Genomic DNA, 26,118 nt, shown 5'->3' with positions numbered 1-26,118 from the left:
GCTTGCCATTTCAACACTCCCCCCTGCTCTCATGCTCACATCTCTGTCCTGGGATTGCTGCAGTGTTCCAGTGAACATCAACGCAAGCTCGAGGAACAGCATCTCATCTACCGATTAGGCACACTACAGCCTGCCGGACTGAACATTGAGTTCAATAATTTCAGAGCATGACAGCCCCCCACTTTACTTTCATTTTTAGTCATTTTTAGTTATTTTTTCTTCCTTTTTTTTTGCATTCCTTTTTACATTTTTTGCATTTATTTCATTTCATCTTAGTTTGTTCAGTTTGCTTACCCACTGTTTTTTTCAGGTTGTTTTTCTTCAGGTTTGCACTTGCTGATGTTCTATATTCAGTATATTCACACCTAATCTGTACTAATGCTTTGTCTTTCAAAACACCATTAACATATTGTTTGCCTTTGCTCCGTGACCTTTTGGTCAGCTATGTGGCCTGGTCCAATCTGCACCTTCTCCTTTGTTATCTCTTGCCCAACCCCCACCTCACTTGTTTATAATCTGTGACTTTTCTAATATTTGTCAGTTCCGAAGAAGGGTCACTGACCCGAAACGTTAACTCTGCTTCTCTTTCCACAGATGCTGCCAGACCTGCTGAGTGAATCCAGCATTTCTTGTTTTTGTTTCAGATTTCCAGCATCCGCAGTATTTTGCTTTTATTCCTTTGGGAACATGGGTTTGAATCCCATCATGGTAGAAGGTGAAATTTAAATTCAATTTATAAAGAAAAAATCTGGAATTAAAAAGCTAGTCTAATGATGGCCATGAAACCATTGTCAGTTGTCACAAAAACAGATCTGTTTAACTAATGTCCTTTAGGGAAGGAAATCTGCTGTCCTTACCTGGTCTGACCTACATGTGAATCCAGACCCATAGAAATGTGGTTGACTCTTAAAATGCCCTCTGAAATGGCCTAGCAAGCCACTCAGTTGTACCTAACCTCTAAAAGATTGATAAGGAATAAAACTGGACGGACCACCCGGTATCAACCTAGGCACCAGAAACGACAATGGCAAACCCAGCCCCGTCAACCCTGCAAAGTCCTCCTTACTAACATCTGGAGGCCTGTGCCAAAGCTGGTAGAGCTGTCCCTTGGACTAGTCACACAACAGCCTGACATATTAATACTCGCCGACTCATACCTTACAATGTCCCAGACACGACCATCACCATCCCTGGGTATGTCCTGTCCCACCGGCAGGACAGATCCAGCAAAGGTGGTGGCAGAGTGGTATACAGTCAGGAGGGAATTGCCCTGGGAGTCCTCAACATCGACCCTGACCACATGAAGTCTCATGGCATCAAGTCAAACATGGGCAAGGAAACCTCCTGATGATTATCACCTACCGCCCCTATCTCAGCTGATGAATAAGTGTTCCTCCAAGTTGAACACCATTTGGAGGAAGCACTGAGGGTGGCAAGGGCACAAAATGTACTCTGGGTGGGGGACTTCAATGTCCATCACAAAGAATGGCTTGGTAGCACCCCAATGACTGAGCTGGCTGTGTTCTAAAGGACATATCTGCTAGACTGGGTCTGCAGCAGGTGGTGAAGGAACCAACAAGAGGGAAAAACATACTTGACCGCATCCCCACCAATCTGCCTGCCGCAGATGCATCTGTCCATGACTGTATTGGTAGGAGTGACCACTGCACAGTCGTTGTGGAGGCAAAGTCCCGTCCTCACATTGAGGATACCTTCCATGCTGTTGTGTGGCACTACCACTGTGCTAAATGGGATAGACTGCAAACAGATCTAGCAGCGCAAAACTGGGCATCCATGAGGCGCTGTGGACCATCAGCAGCAGCAGAATTGTACTCAACCACAATCTGTAACCTCATGGCCCGGTATGTCCCCCACTCTGCCATTACCATCAAGCCGGGGGATCAAACCTGGTTCAATGATGAGTGCAGGAGTGCATGCCAGGAGCAGCACCAGGCATACCTCAAAATGAGGTGTCAACCTGGTGAAGCTACAATCCAGGACGACTTGAATGCCAAACTGCGTAAGCAGCATGCGATAGACAGAGCTAAGCCATCCCACAACCAGTGGATCAGATCTAAGCTCTGCAGTCCTGCTACTTCCAGTTGTGAATGGTGGTGGACAATTAAACAACTAACTGGAGGAGGTGGCTCCACAAACATCACCATCCTCAATGATGGGAGAGCCCAGCACAAGCGTGCAAAAGATAAGGCTGAAGCATTTGCAACAATGTTCAGCCAGAAGTGCCGAGTGGATGATTCATTTCAGCCTCCTGCTGAAGTCCCCAGCATCACAGATGTCAGTCTTCAGCCAATTCGATTCACTCCACATGATATCAAGAAACGACTGGAGGCACTGTATACTGCAAAGACTACAGGCCCTGACAACATTCCGGCAATAGTACTTGTTATGACCTGGTGAGAAAGGTCTCACCAGCCTTCACCTGGTCTTACTATAACAGGATTTTATTTTTAAACACACTGTGTTTTTAGCTCCCCCTTGGTGAATCCTTGTTCACCGCTTTCCAATTATAAGGCAAAGAAACAAGTACAAATGGCTTTCTTAGGTTTAAAGAAGTAAGGTGAAATTTTATTACACTTAAACTCTAATTCTGTTGACACCTACGGATACATGACGTGCCCACGTTAGCATGCATACACGATACACACATGCAAATAGAGACAGAAAAGAGCAGAAGAAAAATTAAAGTGGAAAGGTTTGAGGCATTATCTGAAGAGTTGTTGTTATGGCTCTTCGAGCTCACTGTAGAGTCCTTGATTGTAGGTGGATCTTGCTTTTCATTGGGGCCCAGTCTTAAACCTTGCTGACTGTAGGAGACTTTTCTCTCTTGGGGTTCATGGTCTTCAGTCGGTTTTTGGAGTTCCATGAGAAAGAGATGGGAGCAGACAGGAGAGAGGAGGACTGCTTCAGTCCAGCAGCATTCAGCTTTCTGTTCAAAACTCTATAATTCAGAAAACAAATCCCAGACTGCCAAGCAGGTTAGTCATGTGACTAACTAGTTTGTCCAGGTCTGTTTGTGGATTGTATTGGAGCAGGGGATAGCTCCTTTTTCCAACATTGTCTGTTAGTATGCAAAAATGTCTTTCCAGCTAGGGGCCTGGCAACCCGTTGTCACAGGCCTTCTCTTCTCCCTAGCAACAATTTGAAATTTAATGTGCATGTGGTAAAATTAATGTGCCTCATTCTTGGCAGGTGGGGGCCTGCATGACATACTGAAGACCTGTGCTCCAGAACTTGCCACGCCCTAGCCAGGCAGTTCCAGTACAGCTACAACACTGGAATCTACCCGGCAATGTGGAAAATTGCCCAGGTATGTCCTGTATACAAAAAACAGGACAAATCTAACCCGGTCAATTTCTGCCCCACCAGTCTACTCTCGATCATCAGTAAGGTGATGGAAGGTGTCATTGACAGTGCTATCAAGTGGCCCCTACTGAGCAATAATCTGCTCAGTGATGCTCAGTTTGAGTTCCACCAGGGCCACTCAGCTCCTGACCTCATTGCAGCCTTGGTTCAAACATGGACAAAAGAGCTGAACTCCAGAGGTGAGGTCAGTGTGACTGCCCTTGATATCAAGGCAGCATTTGACCGAGTATGGCATCATCAAGGAGCCCTAGCAAAGCTGGAGTCAATGGGAATCAGGGGGCAAACTCACCGCTGGTTAACGTCATACCTAGTGCAAAGGAAGATGGTTGTGGTTGTTGGAGGTCAATCACCTGAGCTGCAGGACATCAATGCAGCAGTTCCTCAGGGTAGTGTCCTAGGCCCAACCATCTTCAGCTGCTTCATCAATGACCTTCCTTCAATCATAAGGTCAGAAGTGGGGATTTTTGCTGATGATTGTACAATGTTCAGCATCATTCACGACTCTTCAGATACTGGTGCAGTCTGTGTTGAAATGCAAGAAGACCTGGACAGTATCCAGGCTTGGGGTGATAAGTGGCAAGTGTCAGGCAAACCCCCCAACCTGCCAAGACTGAGGCACACATTGTTTTGCCACATGAACAAAAACTTAACATTGCAAGCCCTGACTGGAAGGACATTTGCATAGTACCAGACAATGTTGAAACAATGGGGACCCCAGCAGTTGCTTCCCCAATTCACAGAAGTGAAGAAGCCAGTTTTAGTCACATTAGCTGGCTGGAGTTTTGAATTTGAACTTACAACAAAGGATTTGAACTCAGAACGCCGTGTGCTGAAGGACTGATAACATCTCCTCTCCTGTCTGCCTACCTTCAGCTCTTCCCACAGAACTGAATCTTCTGAAAGTACATAAAACACAAAGAGAGAAAGGTTTCCCAGGTGAACAAGGTTTTAAGAAGACGACTGGGCCCCAATGAAACGCAAGACCATATCTTCAATCAAAGACTACAGCGAGCTCGAGAAACAATAATAAGATATTGCTTCAAACTGTTCTACTTATCTTTCTTCTGCTCTTTTCTGTCCCGATCTGCACTTTTATTTCGCATATGCATGCTAGCGTGGGTGCGTCATATATCCGTAGGTGTGAACCATATCAGAGTTTAAGTTTAAGGTTTAATAAATTTCATAATTCTTCTTTAAACCAAAGAAACCCTGTTTGTGCTCATTTCTTTGCCTTATAATTGGAAAGTTGTGAACAAGGATTCACAAAGGGGGATCTCAAAACACAGTGCGTTTAAAATTAAACCCTGTTACAATAAGACCAGGTGAAGATAGTAAGAGCCCCCTAGACACATTGCTCACCTGGTCTTAACACAAGTAACATTCGCACCACACAAGTGCCAGGCAATGACCATCTCCAACAAGAGAGAATCTAACTATCTCCCCTTGACATTCAATGTTATTACGATCGCTGAATCCCCCACTATCAACATCCCATTGACCAGAAACTGAACTGGAGTAGCCATATAAATACTGTGGCTACAAGAGCAGGTCAGAGGCTAGGAATCCTGTGGCGAGTAACTCAGCTCCTGACTCCCCAAAGCCTGTCCACCATCTACAAGGCACAAGTCAGGAGAGTGATGGAATACTCTCCACTTGCCTGGATAGGTGCAGCTCCAACAACACTCAAGAAGCTCAACACCATCCAGGACAAAGCAACCCACTTGATTGGCACTCCGTCCGCAAACATTCACTCCCTCCACCACCGACACACAGTGGTAGCAGTGTGTACCATCTACAAGATGCACTGCAACAACGTACTAAGGCTATTCAGGCAGCACCTTCCAAACCAGCGGCCTCTGCCACCTAGAAGGACAAGGGCAGCAAATGCGTGGGAACACCACCACCTGCCAGTTTCCTTCCAAGCCACACAACATCCTGACTTGGAACTATATCGCCATTCCTTCACTGTTGCTGGGTCAAAATCCTGGAACTCCCTTCCTAACAGCACTGTTGGTGTACCTACCCCAGATAGACTGCAGCGGTTCAAGAAGGCAGCTCACCACCACCTTCTCAAGGGCAATTAGGGATGGGCAATAAATGCTGGCCTGGTCAGTGACATCCACATGCCACGAAACGACTATTAGAAAAACACATTGCTGTTGGTCTGGAGTGACATGTACGCCAGACCAGGTATTGATGGCATATATCCTTTCCCTAAAGGACATTAATGAACCAGAAGTTTTTAATGACAATTGATGGTAGTTTCATGCACCATTATTGAGACTGGGACCGGAATTTTACGTTGGGCCAGAGGCTCCACTCACTGGCAGAAAAAGTCAATGGCGAGCCTGCCTCTGCCGGGCCTGGAAGCCACGCTGTAATTTTAAGTGGCCCGGGCCCTTGATTGGCCTCGGTTTGACTTCTGCCCCTCTGAGGCAGGAAGTCCCTGTCATGATTGTATGTGTGGGCTTGAGGATTAGAGACTATATGATACTTGAAAGAGAAACTGAGGGTTGGATTTTACCATCCCCCCTCGAGATCGGGGGTCGTGGCGGGGTGTGGGGGCCCAAAAAATCTTCCGGGAGAGGCCCGCCATGGGCCTCGAAGCCAGGAAAGCCCCGCTCCATTTTACCAGTGGTGGCCTCCTACCCCTGCCCCTCGGCAACAGAACCTTAATCTAAATATTTAAATAAATGCTAATCACTGAATAATTACTCACCTTCCCATGCTGATATTCCGGCCAGTTGCTGGAAATCCTGCACCTCCCAAACGGAGATCCGAGGCAGAACACTGGTGGGGAGGAGGGAGGACTGAAGTTTTCAGAGTGGGCGATGGAGCGGGAAAACTCTTACTATTGCCTGAGGGGATGGTGAGAAGGTGTTGAAGGGCAAATGTAGTTAAGTTCGGGCGGCAAAGTTCAGGATGGGAAGAAAAGGTTTTTTGGAGGGAGAGGGCAATAAATGAATTCTTTGGTCATGTGGGTGGGTGGGAGAGGGGCTTCTATCTTTTATTAAACTTTTAAATGTAAATGTACCATTCATTCCTCTTTAAAAATTACAATTACCTGTAAGAGCTTGAAGCTCTTTAAAAATGGCGCCTGTGCCTGCGTGGTGGTGCCGGACGTCATTACTGGGGATGGAGCATCCGCTCCCTCTATGTCACGAGGGGCGGGCAGTCTGCCCCCTCTATGGATATGAGCCGCCGCGCAAAATATCACGGCGGCTCTGTGACACATCACGGACGTGTGCCATGCCGTTCTTGAAGCTCACCGCTGAGATTGGCGGCGAGCTTTCAAAATTCAGGCCTAAATGTAACTTTGTGTTTTGGGGAAAAGACCTGACTTGGGGGTTGTTGGAAGGTCAGTTGGAAGGTTGTTGGCAGCAGTGAACAGAACTCTTTATTAAACACTTGTTAAATCTTTGTTAAAGTTAAATCTGTGATTTCAACTGTGATTCTTTGAACCTGAAATATGACATTGGCAATGAGGATATAAAGAAAAACAATACATAGGTAAATTCAGAGATATTTAGTATTGTGTCATGACATTTGCTAGAGCTACTATGTCTGCAGTCCGGGGAATTGAGCCGTTTGATCAGACAGGTGATGCCACTGCCTTCAGTGGAAATGGAAAGCCTGGCTGGAGGTGTTCAAAGCATACGCTGACAGTCGCGTTTTGTTTTGTACGGGACGACAGAGGTGCAGAAAGCACAGCGATGGGCCTTATTGCCGTTCAGTGCAGGTGCGTCGGTGAGGGAGACTTTCAAGATGTTGCTTGACATGGGAGAAAAGGCGGATTATAAACGTGCAGTGAAAGCTTTGAAGAACCATTCTGTGGTGATGCCAAATACAACATTCCAAAGGCATGTTTTCCGTCAAATGAGACAGGAAGAGGGGGAAACAGTAGCCCAATTTGTGACTCATTTGAGGCAGGCATCGGATGGATACAATTATGTTGCGACGGATCTGAATAACCAGATAATTGATCAGGTGGTCCAACATTGCAATTCGGATAAGTTGAGTAAGTTGAGGTGTAGGCTGCATAAAAGAGGAGGTGATTTAATGTTGGATGACATTTTGAAAATAGCGGCTGCATTGGAGCAGCGGATGGACAGGCTCACAGCATGAAACTTGACCCCTTTTCTGCCATCGGCACGACAAAATCTGAGGTTAGTCGAGTGACACTCTGGAAATCAGGTACGTATAAATGTAAACAACAAAATTCTGGGAGTGTTTCAGATGCAGCAACTTGGGGCACTATGGAAGAGATGATTGCTACCCTGCCAAGGGGAAGATATCCAGAAAATGTGGGAGGAACTGAAGACAAAGAGAATCAAGTGCACATCTTGAAAATGTGTTGGAAAGCTTTATCTTTACTCATCTAAAACCCCACTTCAAACTGTTGGATGCTTCACTGTGAGTGTGAGAGCTGGGCATCAGAGTATGGAGGCAGAATTCGTAGTGATTGAGGTGGATGGTGAGCCTTTTTTGAGTGGAGAAACTGGTCAGGCCTTAGGGGTGCTACACATTGGATTGAAAGTGAATTCTGTGAAATCCTATATGGAGCTTCAAGAGGAGTTTGGACCAGTGTTTCAAGGAATTGGGAAGTTGCACAACCACCAAGGGAGATTAACTATTGCCGAGAACGTGAAGTCTGTAGCTCAGCCTGTGTACAGAACACCTTTTGGTCTGAGAGGGAAAGTTGAGGCAAAGATCAAGGAACTGATTGACCAAGACATCATAGAGCCAGTTGAAGGACCAACACCATGGGTGAGCCCTGTTGTAGTAGTGCCTAAAGCTAATGGTGACATCAGACTCTGTGTTGATATGCAACAGGTAAATGAAGCCGTAGTGAGAGAACGTCACCCAATTCCCACTGTGGACGAAGTCTTTCAAGAGTTGTCAACACGCAAGGTATTCTCCACATTAGACTTAAAATGGGGATACCAGCAACTGGAGCGTCATCCTGATTAAAGGATTGTGACAACTTTTGTCACTCATAGTGGACTTTACCGATACAAGAGATTGCTGTTTGGCATCACTGCGCCACCTGAGATTTACCAACATGAAATCCATAAGATGATGCAAGGGATCCCAGTAACAGCCAGTATCTCAGATGAAATCATTATTCATGGAGTCAATAGAGAGGAACATGACAAGAGGCTGAGATTAGTATTGGCTAGTTTGCAGTCAGCAGGACTTACGGTAAATGCAAACAAGTGCATGCTGGGTGTGACAGAGCTAAAGGTCATGGGGCATAAACTCACGAGCAATGGAATCAGTCCTGCCAAAGACAAGATCGAAGCAATAGCAGAGGCATGTGAACCACAAAGTGTCAGCAAAGTGAGAGGTTTTCTGGGAGTTGTGCAAGGTATATCCCAAACTTCATTACCCTGGCTGATCCATTGAGGAAGTTAACCAGAAAGAATAAACAGTTCAGATTGGATGAAGAACAGAAAGCAGCATTCAAAGCTTTGAAAAACAGCTTGATAAGTGCTCAAACATTGGGATACTATGATCCAAATTCACCAATGAAAGTCTAGCAGATGCTAGTCCAGTAGGATTAGGAGCAGAGCTGGTGCAAATGCATGCAATTGGGAAATGTGTTCTCAGAGGAAACAGACTTGTAATGCCACAAAAGCTTAGGCCTAGACTGGTGATGCTAGCTCATGAGGATCACTTGGGAGTGGTTGGTACAAAGTAAAACTTACGAACCAAAGTATGGTGGCCAGGGATGGAGAAAGATGTGGAGCAGTTTGTCAAAACATTTCATGGATGTCATATGTCAGGAGACCCAATCCACCAGAACCAGTATGCAGCACACTTTTTAGATTAGATTAGATTAGAGATACAGCACTGAAACAGGCCCTTCGGCCCACCGAGTCTGTGCCGACCAACAACCACCCATTTATACTAATCCTACCCTAATCCCATATTCCTACCAAACATCCCCACCTGTCCCTATCACCTGCTTAAACTAGTGACAATTTATAATGGCCAATTTACCTATCAACCTGCAAGTCTTTTGGCTTGTGGGAGGAAACCGGAGCACCCAGAGAAAACCCACGCAGACACAGGGAGAACTTGCAAACTCCACACAGGCAGTACCCAGAATCGAACCCGGGTCCCTGGAGCAGTGAGGCTGCAGTGCTAACCACTGCGCCACTGTGCCGCCCTAACCACTGTTAACGGCTGGACCAAGGGAGGATGTAGCAGTTGACTTCTTGGGCCCACTTCCATCAGGAGAGTTGACTGACTATTATAGGTGCAACAGGCGGTAAAAAAGGCAAATGGTATGTTGGCCTTCATAGCGAGAGGATTCGAGTACAGGAGCAGGGATGTCTTGCTGCAATTATACAGGGCCATGGTGAAGCCACACCTGGAATATTGTGTGCAGTTTTGGTCTCCTTATCTGAGGAAGGATGTTCTTGCTATAGAGGGAGTGCAGCAAAGGTTTACCAGACTGATTCCTGGGATGGCGGGACTGACGTATGAGGAGAGATTGCGTCAGTTGGGATTATATTCGCTGGAGCACAGAAGAGTGAGGGGGGATCTCATAGGAACCTATAAAATTCGAACAGGACTTGATAGGGTAGATGCAGGAAAGATGTTCCCAATGATGGGGGAGTCCAGAACCAGGGGTCACAGTCTCAGGATACGGGGTAAACCTTTCAGGACTGAGATGAGGAGAAATTTCTTCACCCAGAGAGTGGTGAGCCTGTGGAATTCGCTACCACAGAAAGCAGTTGAGGCCAAAACATTGTATGTTTTCAAGAAGGAGTTAGATATAGCTCTTGAGTCTAAAGGGATCAAAGGGTATGGGGCGAAAGCGGGAACAGGCTACTGTGTTGGATGATCAGCCATGATCATAATCAATGGCGGAGCAGGCTTGAAGGGCCGAATGGCCTACTCCTGCTCCTATTTTCTATGTTTCTGTGTTTCTATAGCTGTTATTATGAGTATGTGTCTACAATGGCAGAGAAAACGATGTTTGCTTTGACTGAAATATTTGCAAGGCATGGTCTACCTGTCACTTTGTATTCAGACAATGGGCCACAATTCATTTCACTGACCTTTACAGATTAAATGCCAGTCACAGGCATTCACCATTACAGAGTAATCCCTAAATGGCCACAGGCAAATGGGGATGTGGAAAGACAAACTCATCCTTAGAGAAACGGATGAGGATTGCTCAGACTGAGGGTAAAGACTGGAAGGAGGTGTTGTGGTCATGTATAGAGCAACTACGTACACAACGATGGGAAAGAGCCCAGCTGAGTTGTTATTTAAACGCACCAAGATAACAGAGCTGAGGGACATTAGAGTTGATCAGGAGATTTGAGATCATGATGCTGAGAAAAAGGGTGCTGCAATGTTTTATGCAGATCACAGAAGGAGAGCTAGACAGTCTGATGTGATGCCAGGTGATGCACTATTGCTGAGACGGGAGAGTCCGAGTAAGGTGGATATACCATATTATCCCAAGCCATACACTGTTATTTGCCAAAAAGGGAAATGGTGTGACTGAGCAGTCGCCAGACGGAGTGCTGTATGTCAGAAATTCTTCATGAGTTAAAAAGTATGGTGGCAAAGACACAGCAGCAGATGAACCAGATGTAGGAGCTGAGGTGGACCTGACATCCAGCAATCCAGATGTCCAAGCCAGTGATGCTGTTGGCAGGCAGACAGCTTGCTATCCAGAGAGAGAAATATCGGTTCCAGAGGGGCCAACATTTCCTAATCCTGATGCAGTGACCAGAGGTCCTGAGGCAACAGGCACGAGAGGAGACTACCAAAGAATATGAAAATTTTGTGTTGTGATTATGTTCAAAACAAAAAGGGTGTACGCCAAACGCTGCCCTTGAAAGCAAATGTAATTGAAGAAATTCATTTACTCAGTGAGTTAGGAAAATAATGATTTGTTAAGTTTGATTACGAAATTTATTATGATATGTTTGTTAAGAGGTGGAATTTAAGCTACATATGCCAAACAGGAAAATCATGGACGTGTTTTAGTCTGTTAAGGGAGGATTGTCATGACTGTATGTGTGGGCTTGAGCATTAGAGACTATACGGTACTTGGAAGAGAAACTGAAAGTAACGCTGTGTTTTGGAGAAAACACCTGATCTAGGGGTTGTTGCAGGGTCAGATAGGCAGATGCAGCAGCAGTGAACAGAACTCTTTATCAAACACTTCTTAAATCTTTGTTAAAGTTAAATCTGTGACTTCAAGTGTGACTCTTTGAGCCTGAGATGTGACAGTCCTGCTTCCAGCAGCTGCCGGCCAATCAGCAGGTCGGCAGCTCTTTAGGCCCAGCAGCGCCACCAGGAACCGTGGCCACTGCTGGGACTGCACCCAGCCAGGACCAGCAACATGGACGAGGACCCGGAATACAGGTAACTGTGTGGGGCCTCGCCAGTGATAATCGGCTGGCGATGCGGGGGGGGGTGTCGCTTGAGGTAGGGAGGATGGCTTGTGTCGCGGAGGGCACCATCCATCGGGCAGAGGGTGCCTAATCAGAAGGGTTCCCCACAGCCCACCAGGAGGCCGCCAGGTTTTACTGGGTGGCCTTCTGAGGTACTGAAACGCCTGCCCGCAACTAGTAATGTACCAGCAGTGGCAGGAGGAGGCGCTTAAGTGGCAATTAATTGGCATTTGCAAAACTGCAGCGGGGGTGGGAAGGTGACGAGAGTGGCACCCCCTACCTCCCACTCAATTTTATGCTACCCGCTCCCCCCTGTGCCCCCCCGCCCCCCGGCTTCCAGCCAGTCCTGCAGTTGGTGGGGGGTGTAAAATTCCAGCCTTGTTTTCAATTCCAGATTTTTCTTAATTTATTGAATTTAAATTCCACCAGCTGCCGTGGTGAGATATGAACATGTTTCCCAGGGCATTATCCTGGGCTTCTGGATTACTAGTCCAGTGACAATGCTGCTACGCCACCATCATCCTCCATTGAAGTGTTGCTCTGCTACTTTCTAAAGACAAAGATCATGTGAGATCATATGAAAAAACCAGTAGCTAAAATAAACTGAAGGAGGTTCCCTCTTTTTTCCTTGGGCATGCTACAAATTTGGCTGGAAATCGAGCAGCATTCTCTGAGACATAGTTTGAGAAATTGGAGTAGTGCCAGAAGCTGACACAATATGGAAGTCACAAGGGGAATGCACACTGGAAACATAGCCTGAGGCACATGTGAAATTGGGCCTCATGCCTCATCGGCATAAAGTCAGCGATCTATAGATACCAACATTCCAGTCGGGGCTTGGGAAATTCAGTTGACTTTGTTGAAGTGAGGTGGTGGGAATCATACTGGTAGGGATGGGCCTGTATTTTTGTGGAACCAGGAACAGCACATAAACACAGCTATAAAAAAGTTAACATTTTTGTGGGCTGGCTCCAGCAGTTTCTTTTTAGACTACTGCTTAAGTGGCTGAAGACCCAGATCACCGGGTAGAGCACATAAATCCGATTAGAATCCCAAAAGCAGTGTTAGGATCCTGATGTGCGTATTCAGGGCATCTAACATCTATTTCAGCTTCCAATTTGACAACCTGTAGGCCCAGCTCTCACTAACATTTTCACATTTTCTATGGAATGACCCCTCACTTCCTACCCCTTGCATATTTCCGATAAGTAGATGTTTGCAATATTTGAATCTGGAACTGCACGTAAGAATTTTCCTCGACAACTTAATGTGCTCCATCTCGCTCTGCAATTCACCTTTGAAATGGAGCAGTCTAGTGAGCTGCCTTTCCTTGACGCGCCAGTTGAGAAATCCGCTAGTGGGTTTTTTACTGCTGACTACCGCAAGCCTACCTTCACTGGTCAATATATGTGTTGGGATTCCTACAGCTCCACGTGCTATAAGATTGACCTGATCGACAATCTTGTAAATAGGGCATGAGTCATTTGCTCACCATGCAAGCTTGATGCAGAAATAGGGCACATCAAAGCTAGCCGTTTCACACTGCTACTATGCAGTAGCAACACGAGTGGTATTTTCCACTAACAGGAATGCTGCCATCAAGCCAAAAAGATGTTCTGTCTACCACACAAATGAGTAATGTGGTATATGACCAGAGAGAGAGACAGAGAGAAAGAGCACGGCGGGAGCAGAGCTTTAAAAAGCACGTCAAACAGACAGTCGAAGACCAGAGAGAGAGAGACAGAGAGAAAGAGAGCACAGCGGGAGCAGAGCAGGGGAAAGATCCAAAAGTGACATCAGAGTGATGTCACAGTCAACAGAGAGAGCGGGGAAACAGAAAGCCGCTGGGGTGAGTATACAGGTAAGCTTTTAATTTATCTTAATCTCAATCAATCAAATATAGAATAAAACTTGATCGATTCAGTATTATATAAACTAAAAACTAAAGCTGATTTTGTAATTTATAATACAGAGTGAAAGGGAGAGACCAGCAGGGAGTGTATTCGCTCAAATTTGGACAACTTAATACATAAGCTGTATTCTGTATTATTGGCATTTATCAGTATTTGTATGGTTTACTAATAGTAGTAAGGTTTATTAGAATTAGCAAGCTTTATTAGCATTGGTAAGGTCTATTACCATTAGGAAGGCCTACATATCTGTATAATCAAGAAAAGTATAACTTTAGAACAAGTAGGTAGCTGGTGAGTATTACGAACATGTGGGTAACCGGTGAGTATTTTTTTTGAGTAAGGTTTATTTTAACTAGTGAACTGTATTGATTTTTATTTGAATTTATCAGTACTATTAAGGTTTTATTAATAATTTTAAGGTGTTGTAGTATTGGTAAGGCATTTTTGAGCAGTAACAAAGGATCAGCTAATAAATAAAGGAATGGCCGGGATGCTTCAACCTTGAGAGTGTACCGCCTGTGCTATGTATCCTGGAGAACCATTTGTGCAGGAAGTGTTGTCAATTGCGACAGGTTGAGCTCCGGGTTTGGAATTTGAGCGGCAGCTGGCGACATTGTAGTGCATTCATGAGGATGAGAGCTACGTGGATAACATGTTTATAGATGTGGTCAGCCCCACAGCTTAAGAATTTGCAGGGAGAGAGGGAATGGGTGACCACCAGGCAATCAAAAAGAATCAGGCAGGTAGTGCAGCAGACCCCTGAGTGCATCTCACACTCCAATAGGTATTCTGTTCTGAATACTGAGGAAAGTGATGCTTCAGCTGGAGAATGCAGCCAGAGTCAAGTCCATGGCACCACGGGTGGCTGAGCTGCACAGTGAGGTACAGGGAAGACTGGAAGAGCCATAGTGATAGGTGATTTAATAGTCAAGGGAACAGACATGTGTTTCTGTGGCCGCAGACTTGAATCCAGGATGGTGTGTTGCCTCCCTGGTGCCAGGGTCAAGGATGTCACTGAGCAGCTGCAGAGCATCCTGAAGGGGGAGGGTGAACAGCCAGCAGTCGTGGTCCACATCGGAACCAACAACATAGGTAGAAAGAGGGATGTGGTCCTGCAGTCAGAATTTAGGGAGCTAGGTAAGAAATTAGCAAGCAGGACCTCAAAAGTAATAATCTCCGGATTGCTCCCAGTGCCACGTGCAAGTGAGTGTAGAAATAGAAGGATAAGACAGATGAATGCGTGGATGGAAAGATGATTCAGGAGGGAGGGCTTTAGATTCCTGGGACATTGGGACTAGTTCGGGAGCGATGGGCCCTATACAGGCCGGATGGGTTGCACCTGAACAGAGCCGAGATTGAGTTCCTTGCGGGACATTTTGCCAGTGCTGTTGGTGAGGGTTTAAACTAATTTGGCAGGGGGATGGGGACCTGAGGGTAGACTCAGTTGGGGCAAAATCAGAAATGAAAATGGAAAGCAGAAAGTTAATGGATGAGTCTGGAAGACAGAGGAAATAAAGGTTTGAAAATAAAAAAAAGAGTTTGGCAGTGCTCAAGGGTATCTATTTCAATGCAAGGAGTATAGCAAATAAAGCAGATGAGCTGAGGGCACAGATAGACACGTGGCAGTATGATATCATAGCTATTACAGAAACTTGGCTTAAGGAGGGACAGGAATGGCAACTCAACATTCCTGGTTGCAGGGTTTTCAGTTGTGATAGGGAGAGGGTTAAGAAAGGAGGGGGAGTGGCAACTTTGGTCAAGGAAACTATTACATCTGTGAGGAGGGATGATATGTTGGAACGTTCATCAAATGAGGCCATATGGATTGAGCTAAGGAACAAAAAAAGGGCAATCACACTGCTGGGAGTGTACTATAGACCCCAAACAGTCAGAGGGAGATAGAAGAGCAGATATGAAGGCAAATCTCTGAGAAGTGCAAGAACAATAGGGCAGTTATAGTCGGGGATTTTAACTACTCCAATATTAACTGCGATAGCTTTAGTGTGAAAGGAATTGAATGAACAGAATTCTTGAGGTGCATTCAGGAGAACTTTTTGCCCAGTGTGTAGCAAGTCCAACAAGAGAGGGCACAGTTTTAGAATATATCAAAATACGAATTAGGAGCAGGAGTAGGGCACTCAGCCTTTCGAGCCTGCTCCGCCATTCAATAAGTTTATGGCTGAACTGGTTACTCCACATTTCCACCTACCCCTGATAACCTTCCACCCCCTTGCTTATCAAGAATTTTAGACTTAGTTTTAGGAAATGAAGATGGGCAGGTGGAAGGGGTGGCAGTGGGAGAGCATTTTGGTGGTAGCGATCATAATTCAGTCAGTTTTAACATAATTGTGGAAAAGGACAGAGATAGAACAGGAGTTAGCGTTCTCAACTGGGGCAAGGCCAATTTTACTAAACTGAGGAGTGATTTAGTGAAAGTGGACTGGAAACAACAACTTAAAGGTAAATCAGTGTCAGAACAGTGGGAGGTATTCAAAGGGGAGATTCAAGGGGTTCAGAGTAAACATGTTCCCACAAAGAAAAAGGGTGAGACGGCCAAATCTAGAGCCCCATGGATGTCAAGGAGCCTACAGGGTAAGATAAGGCAGAAAAGGAAAGCTTATGTCCGACACTGAGAACTCAATACTACAGAAAACCAAGAGGAGTATAGAAAGTGGAGGGGTGAAATCAGAAAGGAAATTAGGAAAGCTAAGAGAGGGCATGAAAGAATATTGGCAAGCCAAATCAAGGTGAACCCAAAGATGTTTTATCAATACATTAAGAGTAAGAGGATAACTAAGGAAAGAGTAGGGCCCATAAAAGACCAAAAGTGTAGGCGCAGAAGACCTTGGTATTGTTCTGAATGAATACTTTGCGTCTATCTTCACAAAAGAGGGGGACAATGCAGATATTGTAGTTAAGGAAGAGGGGTGTGAAGTATTGGATGTGATAAACATAGGGAGAGAGGAGGTATTAAAGGGATTAGCATCCTTGAAAGTTGATAAATCACCAGGGCCAGATGAACTGTACCCAGGATGTTAAAAGAAGCCAGAGAGTAAATAGTGGAAGGTCTGACCATCATTTTCCAGTCCTCTCTGGATACAGGTGTGGCGCCAGAGGATTGGAGAACTGCTAACGTTGTACCTCTGTTTAAAAAGGGAGCAAAGGATAGATCGAATAATTACAGGCCATTCATTCTAACCTCAGTAGTGGGCAAATTATTGGAATCTATTCTGAGAGACAGGATAAACCGGCACTTAGAAAGGCACAGGCTAATCAAGGATAGTCAGCATGGATTTGTTAAGGGAAGATCTTGTTTGATCAACTTGGTCGAATTTTTTGAAGAAATAACAAGGAAGGTCGATGAGGGTAGTGTAGTTGATGTGGTCTACATGGATTTAAGCAAGGCTTTTGACAAGATCTCACTTGGCAGACTGGTTAAAAAAATAAAATCCCATGGGATCCAGGGAAATGCAGCAAGGTGGATACAAAATTGGCTCAGTGGCAGGAAACAAAGAGTAATTGTTGACGGGTGTTTTAGTGACTCGAGGGCTGTTTCCAGTGGCGTTCCGCAGGGCTCAGTACTGGGTCCCCTGCTTTTTGTGGTATATATTAACGATTTTGCGTAAATGTAGGGGCCCAATCAAGAAGTTTGCAGACGACACAAAGATTGGCCGTGTGGTAAATAATGAGGAGGATAGCTGTAGGCTGCAGGAAGATATTGATGATCTGGCCAGGTGGGCAGAAAAGTGGAAAAGTGTGAGATGATGTATTTGGGGAGGTCAAACAAGGCAAAGGAATACACGATAAATGGGAAAATACTGAGAAGTGTAGAGAAAGTGAGGGACCTTGAAGTGAATGTCCACAGATCCCTGAAGGTAGCAGGACAGGTCGATAAGGTGGCTAAGAAGGCATATGGAATCCTTTCCTTTATTATCCGAGATATGGAGTATAAGAACAGGGAGATTATGCTGGAACCGTATAACTCTTTGGTTAGGCTGGAACTTGAGTACTGTGTGCAGTTCTGGTCACCTCATTACAGAAAGGATGTAATTGCACTAGAGAGGGTATAGAGGAGATTTACGAGGATATTGTCAGGACTGGAAAATGCAGCTATGAGGAAAGATTGGATAGGCTGGGGTTGTTCTCCTTGGAACAGAGAAGCCTGAGGGGAGATCTGATTGCAATGTACAAAATTTTGAGGGGTCTGGATAGAGTGGAGGTGAAGGGTCTATTCAATTTAGCAGAGAAGTCAGTGACGAGGGGGGCATAGATTCAAAGTGATTGGTAGAAAAATTAGAGGGGAGATGAGGAAAAACATTTTCACCCAGACGGTGATGGGGGTCTGGAACTCACTGCCTGAAAGGATAGTTGAGGCAAAGACCCTCAACTCATTCAAAAGGAGTCTGGATATGCGCCTCAAGTGCCATAATCTGCAGGGCTTCGGACCAAATGCTGGAAGGTGGAATTAGACTAGGTGGATAGTTTTTCAGCCGGCACAGACACGATGGGCCAAGTAGCCTCTTACAGTGCCTTAAACTTTCTATGATTCTATGAATTCCAGTGCCGGTGTGAAGCCAGGTATGTAGGCCATACATCCCAGTGACTGGCGGATCGTATCAAACAGCACGTTCCTTCGGCTTTTTGCAATAGGCAGAGTACTGACTGTGCTCAACGAGCCCGTACTTGCAAAACTCAAAACACAATGTCTAATGTTAGATGTGATTCTGCTGACAGAACTGACTGAACTTACCGAATGTGCTAAGAGTTACACTAATGACCAATTTAAGATTATCAGTTGGGCTCACAATGTGGCTCACTTACACTTGCCAGAAGCTACATATATTCATACACAGAGACCTGTCTTCTGCAGGCATAATGAACATGTCCAGGCATTGTGCCTTTTTTGAATTTAACAGAAGTGTGGGGACAATAGTTCCCTGGTGCATTCTCCATGGCAAAGCCTTGACCAATCAGAGTTAACTTGTCAACCGGTCAGCACCATTTTCTCATGCAGTATAAATTGTTGCTCTCTTTGAAATTTGGCATTCTTGCATCTGTCCTGATGAGTGGAAGACAAAAAGCTTCAAATGCATATCTCTTTTATCAGCAATACTCAAGTTGTGTACTACCAAGTGACAATTCGACAACCAGTGCACTTCCGTGGGAGATTGGGTGCAAGGCATCATGACACGAAATTTGTCCCCCAACTTTATATTTTTGCCCCAAAACAGGTGTGAGAATGTTCACTCTCCCCCATAGTGAGCTAGGGCTCATCTATAACTCTAACATATAATCATAAATTAATACAATACAGAAGGGGGTGGCATTTGGACCATCATCACTGTAGTCTGTGACTTGGAAGCCAAAAATAAACTAGAGTAAGAGGAGTAAAGAACCCCCAAAAATAAGGGGGTAGGAATTTGTTATGGTTCCTTTTCGGGCAAGTAACTGGTGACACACTTCCAGTGGGTCCCTGAACTGGGAGGTCCGAAACACAGCAAAAATTTCAATAATTATGGCCAGCCTGCTATGCCTATCATGCCTCCAGAAGTAGCTCACCAAATTGCTGCACTCCAATTTCTGATTTTATTATCTGCAGCAGCCAACAGAAAAGTCCAGAAAGTTGGCGGGAAGCGGCAGGGGAAATTAAACAGGAGGAGATGAGCACAGGCCAACAGCAGACCTACAATGTTAATGTGGAGGCAGAAGGAGCACTCCTATAAAGAAAGTACGCAATTGTCTGTTCAGATGTATCGAGCTGTCCCTTCACAGACAGATGTTTAGGCTACTGTAGATTTAGGAAAAATCATAGCACAAGCTCTGATTAATCTTCATGGATTTTGCAAACAGATACTGAAAGGGTGCAAGGCCCTTATTTCAATATCGAATTGAGGCCTGCACTCATTTCAGGGAATTGCCAGGGCCACTAAAAAAAGAACCAGACGAATCTAGCAGTTGTCCGAATGTCCGAACGCATGCACAGATCAGGCACAGGCCATATCAATGCTAAATTCATCATCGCTGTGCCCGTTATGTGACCTGTTTTCCTTTTCTCCCAAAATCTTCTTCATTCTCTCCCTGTTCTATTTTTATTTTTACTTAACTTTTAATTTATATCTGATAAATCCTGGTTCATACCATTTCTCCTTCAAAAAATGGTAACATTTCCTGTTCTCCTGTACCTTGCAAGTCCTACTGTTTATTTTGGATGTGCAATCTACATTTTATACAAATGGCTTCTAATTAGGTGCTAGCAGACAGAAAAGATCAGTTTTTCAGCATCAAGAACTGGAAGTCTGAAGATTGATGCAAGCAGATCATTCTTTGAAATAACTTTTATTTATCAGCTTAAGTGAGTTACCACAAAATGAGTTGAGCGAGATCAATTTCACCTACATGAAACAATTCATTTGGAACATTCCAGTCTCCTGAAGATTTTATTCATCAGCTTAGAAATACTATTAGCAAAGTCTAGAGCTGGAAATGATGAACAGGTAAGAATCAACAATTACATAATTTGTCAAGGTGCTAGATTAAAGCTCAAACTTTGCCTTTTTGCCTTTACTAGAATATCAAAAATCAGTGCTGGTAACTGTGATATACTTGCCATTTAAGTGATTTTAAAGTGTATTTGTGTTACAGTTGTCATGAATGTGCTGTGCCAGATGATTTTTTTAATCCATCGGTTGGAAACCTGAATTAAACTTAATATAACAGGAGGAAAAGAACTGATAAGGTCATTGCTAGCAGCTAAAATGGCCACCACAATTTGCATCAAAATACCCTACGTACCAAGGTATCGAGGTGGAGACGCATGTCTGAATAGCCCTCATCCAGAACAATGGCTTGAACAGTTTGAATGAGCTACCTGCTATTGCCTTCCTTAGCAAGACATACAAAGCCATCTTGGAACATTAACACTGGTGGCGACGAACCCCTCAAGAGGTAAACACTAAAACAATGAGACCCAAGAGAGATTGGAACTCTTAGACTTGGATCTCATTAAAGTGGGAAATCATATGACAGTCTCTCCATCTGTGGAAAAACTGGCAGTTTCTTTTGGCTACAGCAGACAAGCATCTGAGCTTTAACCAGTACAGGACGCAAGTGGGGGTCTGTCTATCTCTCTCTCTCTCTCTCCAGGCAATGCTGTAAGTTTTCACCCTGCCTGTGGGCTGCTAAACATCCAAGTCTATCATTGCTGCAGGCAGAGACCCCAGAGGAGAAAATCATCTACATTACTGATTTCAAGAAAACCCTGAACCAGACAGAAACTTCAGGACCACGTGTTCATCCAGAAGACAACCGATTTACCAGACTCCACAGATTGTATATTATTTTACTTGTTCTGGACTCTAATCCAACCAATCTATTATTCTTCACTCTGTAACCTATTTGTGTTTGTGTGTGATTCTCATGTGTGTGTGTGTGAAAGCTGGAGCGCAGTTTACTATTTTACTTAGATTGGGTTTTGATTTTAAGTATGATTAAGTAACCTCTTGTTTAAACTCAAGAAAACCTGTTTGATTGGTTCTTTTATCATCATTGCACATAAAAGGGTTAAACACTCACTGAATTGATAAGCATATCCACTGTTTAAGAGAAATAAACTGTGTTGCAGTCACACAAGGAGAGGGACAAGGAGGGAGCTTTTCGACCTCCTCACCTGATTGTAACACAGTGCGAATGAATTTTGAAGGTAGAACTTCATACCAATCTCATGACAAAAGATGAAAAATATTAAACTTGACAGAAAAGCCCTGATTTTAACTGGTGCACAAATTAGGCAGTTGGGAGGTGGAGCAAGCAGATATCTCCCATGATGTGCCAGCATTAGGTCCAGATGATTTTAATGTGTGGGCCTCAGTTCAATATGATTGACAGACTGCCACCTGATTGGGTCTGGAAATGGGCAGCACACCTACTTAATGTGCACATTTTCCAGCGGGTCTCCCAAGCCCTATTTAAAGTGGGAATGCACTTTTGAAAATAAGGTTGCATCCCTTGAAGACAGATTGCCTGCCAAGACTGTGATTACATATCTGCTGCAGTTAATGTGTCTGAGGGCTGCCCCTATGTTTTCTGATACCTCCAAGGAAATCCTTGTCGAGTGGGTCAGAACAAGGACTGTTGCCCAGAAGCTACAGGAGTATTCCCCAGAGCCACTATTCAGTAGGCTTGGACAAGGATGGCTGACAGGGTCAGTGCCTGCAGTATCACCCCCAGGACCTGGCTTCAGTGTAGGTAGAGATTCAATGATCTCACAAGAGCAGCAAGGATGAGTACAACTTGTCATCTTACCAGCTCTTTCGGCAGAACCTGACAACGCTCCTTTCAGTCCCTGCTTCACCATTGTTAACAATTCTCTCCCTTCCATTACATGCTTTAGCGTACAATCTCAAGGGCACGATACAACACCTCTCTCATGCTAAACATGCTAACCTCTTCCTTTGCTGCCTTCACACGACATACTAACAGTATTGTCTTCTCACATTCTAGTACTTGCACAACCATCATTTCCTTCCACACTTCACATTCTACAAACTTGTCTTTACATTTCTCACTTTCCCATCCTCAAGCCATCTTGCTTCTTCTGTACCTCTTAATACAGGGACTCTGTGCAGAAACCCTACACATCTCCACTTATCTTTTTGACAATGAGCCACTAACTCTCCCCCTACTTTTTAGCAGGACAAGACAACACATAATATCAGGGAGAGGATTAAATCCCCGAGAGAAGTGCCCAACATCATAACCCTCAGCCAAACAGAACACGAAGTCCTGACATAAGGGGTCCAGGTAGAGCCATGAGCATTAGGCCAGGTGATGCGCACAGCTTAGCTGAGCTACTTATAATCCTTCATTCACCTCAACAGATATTCAGCGAGCTTCATAACTTCAAGCTGCATTCTCAGGACTGTCACCTGCCTATGTCTAGCCTGTCAGTGCAATCCCAACTCTTGTCCATTTTCTCTTTCCTCTAGATCCTTCTCAGCAACAAGCTTTGGGAAAAAGATAGCTCCACAATTACAATACTCCATCACAGCCAAGTATGAGCACAGACAGTGGTACTCCGCCTTGATTACATAGAGGAGACTGCATGTGGTGAAACGTACAGCACTAGTGAGCAGCAGCAGGTATTGGTGGGGTGGACAGCCCAGAGACTGCTCAGTAGAGGGCAAAATCCTCTTTCAGCTCTGCTGAAAACGACAGAAATGAGGACTTCAAGGGTTTGGCTATGAAAAGAAAAACTGCTTGCCTCTTACAGGCTGTTCTCACAGGAAAGTCTGTACTGTGGCTGAAAGTGTAGAGCAGTCCACTTCCAGCCCATGTAATGCCATCTCATATGGCATCAGCACTCTGCAGTCTAGGCTGGTGAGTGTGGCCACCTCCAGTGATGCTGCAATTGAGCCCTCACAAAGGGAATCACTGTCACTAGCCTTCACAGCATTGGTGGATGTTTAAAAAGCTGCCATACAGACTCTAGGTTCAAACCTGTGTTTTGTCGTGGAGAGGCAGACTTCTAATTTGCAGAGATGGATGAATGCTGTCCCACAACTCGGTGGAAGTGACAAGCCCCAGCCCCATGGGAGGTGGCAGTGGCACAATGGGAGCTCAAAATATTGCCCTCTCTGAGGATATCATCACCCTGTCAACATGCGCCCATCATGGTGCTGACAAGTTAACTGGGCCAGATGCCCCAGGAGCAGCTGAGGTTCACCAATTTACAGCTTTCACAAGCTCGAGCATCTAGAAGTCAGGAGCCACAAGCATTTCAAGGGTTCCCACAGGATCAACAGTATCCTTCAATCAGTTTTGCTGAGGCCACTACAGATTTCACGTAAAAATGGCATTGCAGTCCTATACATTGTCGAATGTCAATTTACATGTATTCATGAGTCCTCCGCCTGCCTGTAGTGGGTGCGTTGGCCAACTCTGAAAACTGCATGGTTGAGAAAGCGACGGGCAGAAATAAATGGTACAAATGAATGACTGTTGCATGACAAAGTGGCCTGTATCCCCACATGATTACCATGAGCGAAGGTTATTTAGACTGTTATACCATTTCTTCAGTTTGACCCAATTAAAGAAAGCAGAATCTTACTGTAATGCGGTGGCCAATAGTTAAAGCAATGGAGTTTCTCGTCCATTGTGTGAAGGAAGGAAAGGTTCAAAGCTCAGCTTTATCATTGATAATGTCTATCTGAGTTCCCATTGCCCTTTCTCATTGGAATTTGCTGCTCTTCCTAAACTTCTCCCTCAATATAAGTTCTCTTACCCATATTCACTGCCACTCCTTTACCTTGGTCTTGATCACAGACAAGGTAATCTCTGACCATTCCCATATATCTTTCATTGCACACGTATCACTAAACCCTTTCAACCCCACTTCCTTCTCCACTACCATCTGCCCCAGAAAAAAAGCAACCGTCCCCCAACTGCACTTCAAAAATCCCAACTGGCCAGCCTTTGGCTTGCCATTTGTCACAATACTTCTGCAACCATCGACTTGTCAAGCTACTGCCTCAGCTCCGTCTCTGTTCCCTTGGTTTATCCGATTTGTACCCATGGTGTGGCCGCTATCTTCACTCCTTCAAGTTCAATTTCAGGGATACAGACTTGAGCCGGTTTACCATGAATCACAAGACCTTGCTGGAAGACATCGAACACTAATGGGTCTAAGTCTCTTCTGCCAAAGCTGGCTACTATTCTAGGATTATCCTGCAGAGCAAAGACAACCTCCTGCTTCTTTTCCCCACTACCAACCCTCTCCTTAAATGTCTCTTCCCTGCCTCCTCCACCCTCGCCACCAACAAGTGTGAAGAGATCATGAACTATTTGTCACTAAATTGACACTATCCATTCAGTTGCCTCTACTGCCAGCTCCCTACATCTCTTTTCCTTGTCCACCAAGGCAAACCTCCCCCAGGTCCCAATCAACATAGCCCCAAACCTCTGTCTTTCTCTCGTTTCTTTCCTAACATCTGTCTCAAACTGCAGCAGTTCAAGAAGAAGACCCACCATCACCTTTTTAGGGAAAACTAGGGATGGCAATAAATGTCAGCCTTGCTAGCGACACCCGACATACCAAGATTGAGAAGGAAAAACCTTTACTGATATCATTTTATCCTTTAGACCCACTCCTGCTTCCTTGACCCAATTCCCACTAAACTGCTAGTGCTGATCACCCAACTTGCCTCCCTGGATTCCATGCTAATTGATGTTGTAAAAGGTTCCATATCCACAGTACTGTTCCCCTCCTTTTCAAATCTGCCATTATCATCAACCTTCTGAAAAAGCTCGCACTCAACTCCTACCCTTCTATCTACAGCCAACATTTCCTTATTTTTTACCGAACGCTTAGTTCAATATGTTTCAACACTCCTACAAACATTACCATTAATAAGTACAGATGTGGTGGAGTTTTGCCTACTTAGGGCATATATTAGAAATTCAGGGCTGGAGGTCAGTGGACCCCACAAGATTTCCTGCCCTTTAAAATTAATATGTGTTGGCCTACTCCTGTGTGACCAAATTACCAATATGGGCTACCAATGGTTAAAGTACTGGGCTTGGAGCGCAAATTTGTGTACTATATGCTTCTGTGTTTCAGTCTTTTAAATGTATTTTGAAACATGCTGTATTAAATCTTCAGTAACAACAATACCTATTCACGAAGCAGATATCACAATAATTAAGTTAGTACTGGTTTTCAATCCTCAACTTGCTACTAACTATTTTGATGTAAGTAAAGATTGTTAATTTTTAAATATTTAACATTAGTATTAATTAGCATTTCAGTATTCGTTTGGAGGAAATAGGGAGGTTTTATTAATTAAGGTGAGTTTTGCCAATTTAAGTATGGAGCATCTTCGACTGTTGTATTGCAAATTCAAGGATGCATCAGTGTCTATGATTTTATTACTAATTGCTATATCTAGTCATTTCCAATCTGTACAAATTAAAATACATGAACAGCTTTCATCATGCAATTCAAGTGCTCCATTGATTTACAAGATCATAAGTACAGTATTAATTGAATGGAAAAATACTAGTAAACACTTTAAATTGTTTTTTCAATTTTGGATTGTAATCCCATAGGCTGAATTGCACAGTGGAATTTTGAGCTTCATATTTAATACAAGTTCAAGTGCAACCCGAGTTGACCTCTGGTTGGGACTTTCTTACTGTGATGGAAAATGGAAAAACATTATACTGAAGAAGCAAGCTACAGTGGCATCAGTGAATGTGAATGGGAAAATAAAGCAAGAGCTGGCCATTGAGGAAGAAAAGTTGCAAATAAACTCTCCAATTTATCTTGGTGGCATCCCAACTGAAGCAGAAAGCTTTTGCAGAGAATGTGAACTAAAGCAAGGTTTGTGACAATTCAGAGATTT

The 26,118-nt window shown here is 44.5% G+C and overlaps 1 protein-coding gene across 1 annotated transcript in view; it reads left to right on the top strand.

The window, feature by feature from the left end:
* Nucleotides 1-26,118, top strand: part of ush2a (Usher syndrome 2A (autosomal recessive, mild)) — a 1,262,450-nt gene that overhangs the window by 483,364 nt on the left and 752,968 nt on the right. The window contains exon 28 of the mRNA XM_068045693.1: nt 25,823-26,096. Within this exon, the coding sequence (XP_067901794.1) occupies nt 25,823-26,096 (274 nt within the window). The remainder of the gene's footprint in view (nt 1-25,822; nt 26,097-26,118) is intronic.

The sequence above is a fragment of the Heterodontus francisci genome, chromosome 13, assembly GCF_036365525.1.
Source record: "Heterodontus francisci isolate sHetFra1 chromosome 13, sHetFra1.hap1, whole genome shotgun sequence".
NCBI classification, from domain to species: Eukaryota; Metazoa; Chordata; class Chondrichthyes; order Heterodontiformes; family Heterodontidae; genus Heterodontus; species Heterodontus francisci.
The sequence above is the reverse complement of the archived record's forward strand: the minus strand, read 5'-3'. Positions and strand labels throughout refer to the sequence as shown.